The 8,506-nt window shown below is 39.7% G+C and overlaps 1 protein-coding gene across 4 annotated transcripts in view; it reads left to right on the forward strand.

Annotated features, from left to right (window-relative positions):
• The window catches only part of gss (glutathione synthetase), a 12,431-nt gene extending 3,931 nt beyond the window's left edge, over positions 1-8,500 (forward strand). For all 4 annotated transcript variants that reach the window (XM_050064895.1, XM_050064896.1, XM_050064897.1 and 1 more), the window contains exons 5-13: positions 1,074-1,213; positions 1,621-1,737; positions 2,195-2,275; positions 2,878-2,955; positions 3,099-3,168; positions 4,679-4,873; positions 5,046-5,127; positions 6,708-6,897; positions 7,975-8,500. In XM_050064895.1, the coding sequence (XP_049920852.1) occupies positions 1,074-1,213; positions 1,621-1,737; positions 2,195-2,275; positions 2,878-2,955; positions 3,099-3,168; positions 4,679-4,873; positions 5,046-5,127; positions 6,708-6,897; positions 7,975-8,098 (1,077 nt within the window). In that variant the 3' untranslated portion in view covers positions 8,099-8,500. The remainder of the gene's footprint in view (positions 1-1,073; positions 1,214-1,620; positions 1,738-2,194; positions 2,276-2,877; positions 2,956-3,098; positions 3,169-4,678; positions 4,874-5,045; positions 5,128-6,707; positions 6,898-7,974) is intronic.
• The last annotated feature ends 6 nt before the right edge of the window (positions 8,501-8,506 follow it).

An 8,506-nucleotide genomic window follows, 5' to 3' on the forward strand; every position in this document is an offset into this window, starting at 1 on the left:
TAGCGCCCCCCTTTGGCCAATTGATGTAATATTGCTTCATTCGCATCCTCCCATGACCCTCTACCACTGTGCCAAATTTCACATGGATTGACCAAGACAGTGAGGAGAAAAACGTGGAACAGACACACACACAGACAGAGTTTTCGTCACTATATAGTAAGATAATTCAGGATGAATAGTGATCTCTGTTTTTACAAAGTGTTTTTTATTTTAAGTTTTATGAAGCCAGTTAAGCAATGAAGGTCTCACTTTCTATGATTTTACAATTTTTACACATTATAGCCTTCAAGTACGATAATGTAATATGCATCAATAAATGGATTATTGGATGCACAAACTACCTAACCTTGGGCTTTCAATACATGAAAGGAGGCCTTGTCAGATGATTTTTTTTTCATCCAAATGAATTTATAGACCAGTTTATTTGTAGTTGGAAATCTCCCTGATTTAACTATTTACGCAACTATGAGTTTTTAGTGCGTCTCTTCCTTTCTGTTGCCACTTAAATCCTCAGATTTCAGCCATGATGACCTTTCAGTTTGTGTGACCACACTGGGCTCATCATTGAAATAACACAATATCACTAACAATAATTTTCATTGTTGATTAATCTGCTGATTATTTTCTCTTTTTCTGATTAATTGCCTGGTATATAAAATATCAGGAAAGAGAGAAAAATGGCCTTTACAATTACCTGAAGCCCAAAGTAATGTCTAAGAATAATTAGTTTTTTTCCAATAAACTGCCACAATCCCCAAATTATAAATGTACTATTGCATAAAACAAAGAAAACCAGCATATTCTTACAACTGAGAGGCTTCAGCTTGGGAATGTTTGGTACTTATGCTTGAAAAGTAATAAGTTCTTAATCACTTATTCAAATTGTTTACAATTACTTCCTTTCTCTCGATTAATTGACCTATTGTTTAAGCTCTAAACAATATGATGAGCTAAGTGGCTCAAATGTGGAGCCAGCTCACAGCAGTCTGCGCCAAATATTCAGCCGAGTGCCTTTATTATTACCTTTTAATGATTAAAGTAGTCTGACTGGGGATTCTTTGTCGTCTTTCCAGTCTATTGTTTTGGGTCTCAATCGGTCTGACTACATGCTGGACCAGGGAGAGGACGGGTCGTCGTCTCTGAAGCAGATAGAAATCAACACCATTGCTGCCAGTTTCGGAGGTCTCTCATCACGCACGCCAGATATACACAGGTAAGTCAGTTATTAGCAAATAACCTATAGACTGTGCTTTTATTTTTAAGTGAGGGATTCTGAAATGTGATGAAAATCACACTGAGAGCAGCCAGGAGAACATTCTGAGTATATGGATACATTTTCTGTTTCAGGACTGAAAACTCAACATTGAAATAAAGTTCATCTGGGTTTGAAAAAGACAACAAAATCATCTAGGTCCACAAAGTCTTCCCTGGTTTTGAGAGAGAGAGTAGCTCATGTTCAAAAATATGGACTGACCTTTCCTAGGCCATAGAATACCATATCAGAATTCTTAATAAGATGAAGATGAAGGAATAACTGGCAGAGAGTGGAGTCAGAAATTGATTGTATATAATTTTCTGGGATTAACATTTGCAGTAAGTGTTCTTCATCTTATTTGACAGACACATCCTTAAGGTGGCTGGGCAACTGGAGCAGAGCCAGCGGATCCTAGACAACAACCCTGCAGCTGGTCTGGCCAGGGCGATTGCCAAAGCCTGGGAGCTCTATGGATCAGAGAGGTAGGAGTGAAGTCACCCTGAGCCTTTGACACTACATGTCATTGATTAATGAATGTCCTGACTTAACTCACTAACTGTTCCATCTACTTGTGCTGGATAAATTGATTCACACATTCAACACTTTTGTATCTTCTGGTGGAATATGCAGACTCTTAAATACCAGCTGCATCATACCAATACCATAAACTAATAGATGAGCAAGTCTGTCCAGTATTATAAAATCTCTGCTGATGTTGGTCTACCTTTACTACTGGAATGATGTGCTTGGCATCGTGTAGCTGGAAGCATAGGCTTATACGGTATGTCATCGTCAGCAGTGTTGACTATTGGTAGAAATTACTTAATCAAAACAGTCACCAGTGAGATCCATTGATTAATTTAGAGTGACCAAATGTCCAGAATAATGTTTAAAAGTAGCAGTGAGAGTGTTTAACAGGAGCTGTTGTTGTCATTACAGAGCATTCGTCATGTTCTTTGTGGAAGAGAGCCAAAGGAACATCTTTGATCAACGATACGTTGAGAATGAACTGTGGAAGAGGTATGTGTGAGTACAGAGGAGCTGTTTTTGAAGCAGCAAGCCACTCCACAATAGCTTTAGCTAACACCTTTTTTTTTGTGTGGAAGTGATGCAGTTTTAAAGGAACAGACATGACAAAGTGGAATATGTGGATTCACTTTTATACCTTGTTTAAACTGCCAACCGAAATCTGTTCTCTGTCATCCAGATTGTTTCTAGATTGATTTCAAAATCAGATCAATCAAATCAGATTCAAACCACATTTGGAGAGGGTTTGAAATGCGATTCCAATCAAATTTCTACAGATGCATTTTAGTCCAGATGCTCTGGCAGCTTAACTCGGATTGGTCAGTGTTGTCACTTGCAACGCAACACAATGACGACGTAATAATCAGAGTGACCATCACCTGTGTAGTTACGTAGTTACTGACACCTACTTCGTCACCAAAGCAACCCATGTAGATAGGATGGTGATGTCTGAATAAATTAGACATTTTTAATCATGTGAAAAATGAATCCATCATTCAGTTTGATGTATGCACATTCAGGTAGTTGGCTTGTATTTTAATGGTGTGAGAAATGGTGCTTTCTGTAAGCAGCACACTGTTGTCACTGTGTTTCAGAAACATTCCTACAATGAGAAAGCGGTTCGACGATGTTTGTAAAACAGGATCCCTTGATCAGGACAAGAGGCTGTTTGTGTAAGTTTGTTTCTGTCAGTCTGTCAAATTAATAAATGGCATACAATGTATTACTCATACATTAAAGCTACATGTTACACACAGCTATATGATACAGTCATGATCAGGTGACTTACTGTGCATTTATATCATTCTCTTTTCAGTGATGGCAAAGAGGTGGCTGTTGTGTACTTCAGGAATGGCTACATGCCTCAGAACTATACTTCCGAACAGGTCTTCACTTAAATTTCTATTCCTAATCTGAGTGGTTTTAGTTACTGACTATGTGAAGTGCAGTCAAGATGGATAATCTTTTTATGCAAACACTACCATCTTGAGAATTTTGTTGGAAGTGGACATTGAGGTGTAAAATATGACTTCTTGGAGGTGTTATAAGGAGACAGACATTCAGCATTCTTCTTCTTCTTCTGTGCTGCCACATATTGATTATTCTGCCATTGTATGTCCAACATGGCAGAGTAATCAATTCTCTCATTAGGCGATATAGGTTTTAAAAGTTATATATTTATTTTGGATGCAGGGGCAGTACATGAACACAAAGCAGGTAGCAATATATAATACACAGGAAAATAAAACAGAACAAAACAATTAACAAAACAAACAAAAACAAAACAGATGTAACAATATTATTGTTATCATCAATTTGCAAACAATGTGTTGTTTCTAAGGGTGGTTATGTACATGTGTGTGTATGAGTGTGTATACATTTATAATAATAAAAAAGAAATAGAAATGGGCATTCAAAAGCGACACACCTTGTGTTTGTTTGGTAGAAAGTTCATATTTGTGTTGTTAGGGATTATTAAAGTAAAAAAGAGGCAAGACGTGAAATAAAATGTCTCAGTTGTCCTGCCGATATTGGTGCCACTTCACTCTCTGCTTCTTTTTCCCATTTAGTGTTTATTGGGCGCTGACAAACCAGCTTAGAGGTGCATTACCACCACCAAGTAGACTGCAGACACTGTTCTGTATCCCCAGCATTATCTGTAAATGCATGGAAAAATAGCTGTTTTACAAAATATCATAAACCTTTTGCAATAATAGTTAATACAATCAGTAAACAGATAACAAATAGAAATCTCTGCATGAGAAACTGATGCAGGTTAATACCAAGTTCCTGCTGATGTTTTGCAATAATTCACAAGTGGGTCCTTTGTTTCATTGAAACGATCAAGTCCAGGTGTTTCTGAATGTTTATAAAAAGCAGTATAGGGCTAAGCCTGCAACTGGTGGTCGATAATGATAGTGTGGGCTGAAAATGTACAAGGGCAGGTGTGTTCCATTTCAGTCCCCAGCTCCTCTGTCACCTGCTTTCCCTCTGCTTTAATAATGGCCTCTTTGCCATGTATGTTATGTAACACCAAGGCCTGAGGGCAGGTGATTGAGGAGAAGGGGAACTGCCAATTAAAAGCTGCGTTAGTCTCATGTTCCACTCGGGAGCTTCTGCTGAGTCAAGTGCGACACCTTGTGGAAAAATTCGGTACACTGGTCCGGTCTGGTGTTTGGCATAGCAAACCAATTTTTCTACACCGGAAAGGATGATGTTACATTCACTGAACAAATTTAGTTATAAATAGAAATTAAATACATGATATTGAATCATACGGCATTTTAGTGTATTGAGGCAGATCTGAATCCAGTTGTATTGAATTATTGGGCAGTTAAAATGTACTGATGTATCAAAAGAAGAGAAAAACATTGTTGTTGTTTTTTTCAATTGTAGACTTGGGATGCTCGTCTTCTGATGGAGCGCTCTCTGGCTGTGAAATGTCCAGATATCAGCACCCACCTGGCTGGAACTAAGAAAGTCCAGCAGGTGCTCGCCAGACCTGGAGTTCTGGAGAAGTTCTTCCCCGGCCAGCCCCAAGTAGTGGAGCAGATCAGAGCAACATTCGCTGGCCTCTACACTCTAGACATGGTGAGAAAATAACAGACTGCACAGTTGTTCCAGTGTTTTTGTTGAGGAGCTGTATATAAGCCACACATGACTACATCACAGTTAGTATGAACAAGAAAAAATGTTTTAACATACAAAATGTTTTGGCATGCTTTATGTTCCCATTTTATTTATTTGTTGTCTCTGTCTGTAGGGACCAGAGGGTGACAAAACGGTAGCAATGGCTTTGGCAGCACCAGACCGGTTTGTTCTGAAGCCTCAGCGGGAGGGAGGAGGTACGATACAAGAAATATTTTAAGAAATTAATTTCCCCATGCAGAAAATTCTAAAACCACTAACACATTAGTCACCATTTCTTAGACCTAGAGAGTTTAGAATGTCAATAACGTCATGGTAATGTATGCCACACTTAATGGCATGCATATTTACAACCAACTTTGGATCATAACAGTAGGGCTGTACCCAAATATTCGGATATTCGAATATTCGTTTCTATGGGTAGGTAATCGTTATGAAAATTTGGTATTCGATATTCGCTTTTTTTTTTTTTTTTTCCCCTTTTTTTTTAACATATTTTTTTGGTGCTATATGTAGTCTTTTTGTTGTTAGTAAATGTAGGTTATCAATAAAAATCAAAACGTTTAAATTGCATTGTTAAAATATAATATCGCCTACCAACTGAGCTTGTGTGCACGGCACGCTTGAGCGCATCCGTCTGAGGCTGTGGATCAATGCCAAGTTTTACCACTTTATCACTATTCCCTCTAACTTGTAGCTGTTTTTTTTCATTATCTTTTGAATTTAATATGAATTATGGAACCGTTTTTGTCAACGTTTGTTTCCCCCGTTTTGTACAATAAATTATTGTTTCAACAAGTTTCTTTTGGAGTGCGTGACACAAGTGTGTTTTGAAAATGACCGCGGACTGTCACCTGCTCAACGCATCAGTACCTTTGGATGCCATGACAGTAATAGCCAATAATGTCAAAATATCATTTACAGAGCGATTTAACAGATGATCACTGCTGCCCGACCCGCAGGTCCATTTGCGGGTCCCGCGGGTTACGGGTCAACCTGCGCATCACTACTGAGCTCAGTCTATAAGGCTGTACACACAACAGTAGGCTATAGACATTATATTCTATTCAGGCCGGCAGAACCAGCAGCGCATCGGCTCTACAGTGCACGGCACTGCTGATTAACCATTTTATTGCAGCACAGAGTGTCTGCCAGCAACCAATTACTTGCAGAGGCTTCCTACAACTTGTTTCAACGGTTCCGATTTAATCAGAAGACAAATTAAACAGGATGACTAGCCAATGTGAAAATCAAACGAAAGCATAGAATAATGTACTGAAGGAGACTGTTGTGCCATCACATTTTTTTGTGGTTTGAGAGCAAAGATCCGGTCGCCACTGTGCAAAACCCCGGAGGAGTGCTTCGCAAGGAGTCTTTGAAAGGAGCCGAGCCTGGCGTAAAACCGGAGAGAGCAGTCAGCACGGCCACAGCATTCTGGTAGTTGTAGGTTTTCTTACCTCTTGAGCAAAAGCAATACCACAGTCCTTTTTCACTGTTTTCTCTGCTCATGTAGCACCAATTCCTAAAGTATTTGCGAAGACCACTAGTTACTGCACAGAGTTCAAAAAAAGTTAACCCAGTTAAACAGAAGACCATCTTTCCAGCAGTGACATATTTCTGTAACTACTGTGAACACTGTTGTCAGTTTTGTTTGAAAACTACAAATGATGAAGGTAATATTCAGTATTTGCCAACTTTAAGGGTTGTGAATGCTGACTAATAACATGACACGGCTGTTTTTGCAGTACATGAACTGAAATCTGTCATCATTTTCTAGGTAACAACATCTATGGATCAGAGATCTGTCAGGTCCTGCAGGGAGTGAAGGAGAACACAGAGAGGATGGCCTATATTCTGATGGATAAAATCCAGCCCACCCCGGTACAGAACTGCCTGCTGCGACGAGAAGGTCCTCTTCAAATCAGTAACTGTCTCAGTGAATTGGGAGTGTTTGGAGTATATGTCAGGTATGTAATCAGTGTTTCACTGGCAAATAATGCATTTTGTCTTGAGGGAAAAAAAGATATTTAAATAAAAATGTTCACCATATAAACTTAAAAAGCCCTCAAGTGGCCAAAAAAAATCTGATATTGCCAGTTTAAGTAGCTAGTACAGTGCCCATTCAACAGATGCTGTTCGAAACAGGCCAATTGCTTGGCCTGTGGTATGGCTGCTAGCAGCTTTCTCCAGAACCGCTCACACAAACAGCTTCACACTCGACACTACACTTCCTTGGGTCCTGAGCAATAACTTGTAGTGCCATGGTTGTGTCCCCTAGCACTGCTTGTGTTGGGAAGCCCCGCCACCACTGCTGTAGAGGGCACTGTTCACTGTTTTATTCAGTGTTTATTCATTTTGAATTAGTTGCATGTTCAGATTGCACCAAATTTTGACCCTGTATGTTCTTGGAACCCCACCAATACACATGCCAACAGGCCAGCAGGAAGTGCAACAGGCTTTAAAGGTAATTTATGTAGTGGCCAAACATGAAATTACAACTTAAGGGTCTGTAACTTGATGCCATGGGGCCCAAAAAGACATTTTCCAATAGACTTAATTTGGGAAATAGACATATGTAAATCAGGGGGAATAAAAATGCCTGTCACAACCACCATAAAATGACTTGTTTCACCATTAGGATTTGATTCATTAGGTCCAGTAACATTGCTAGAGTACAGAAGAGCTGCATGATTAAATCATTTTATCCCTTTCAAGTTATCGGAGGGCTAACTGAAAGTTAGCCACTTGGCTTGCAAAAGTCTGAAGTGCGTTTGCTCTCTGGGCCCGACGATGTGGAACATGTGCGTGGGTCGAATTTGTTTGTGGGTATAGGTCAAACTTTTTTGGCTTAATGCTCCACTGAGCAACTTTTATAGGAATGAACAGAGCCCTGCCTCAAACACTTTTATAAGTACAAGTTAAGTTTATAATTAAGACCTATTACCATCGGTCAGGAGAGTGTACATTTGTAATCCTGTCAAGTTAACATGACATATTTCAGCATTTACTAGTCTCATCTATCACCTCTCTTTATCTCCTCACAGGCAAGGTACAGACATGGTGATGAACGAGTGCGTGGGTCATCTGCTGAGGACCAAGAGTTCAGAACACTCAGACGGAGGCGTAGTAGCAGGAGTGGCCGTGCTGGACAATCCTCTCCTCGTCTGAGAAGTTACATTCCTACCTGCTGGGCTTTCAACACCAGAAACACACAAACGGATAACAATGAAACAATGATATCAAGGTGGCACTTTTCAGTCACACACTTTGGTTGCTACAGCTTGAAAGTGAGCTGAGTCCCACATGTAACTTACTCGACACTGGGCGGACAGACATACTAGCAGTGTAAGCTCAAGATGAAGCCTCCGTTCCTCCAGGACTCCTCCTATGAGAGGCCCTTTGAGACATAATTAATACTTGGTTTCACATGTAACATCATAGTCTCATACATACACCACTATACTCTTACACAAACACTACTATACCCTCTTACATGCACAATCATACTCTCATACATACACCACTATACTCTCACACAAACACTACTATACCCTCTTACATGCACAATCATACTCT

Source organism: Epinephelus moara, chromosome 16 (genome assembly GCF_006386435.1).
Source record: "Epinephelus moara isolate mb chromosome 16, YSFRI_EMoa_1.0, whole genome shotgun sequence".
Lineage (NCBI taxonomy): Eukaryota > Metazoa > Chordata > Actinopteri > Perciformes > Serranidae > Epinephelus > Epinephelus moara.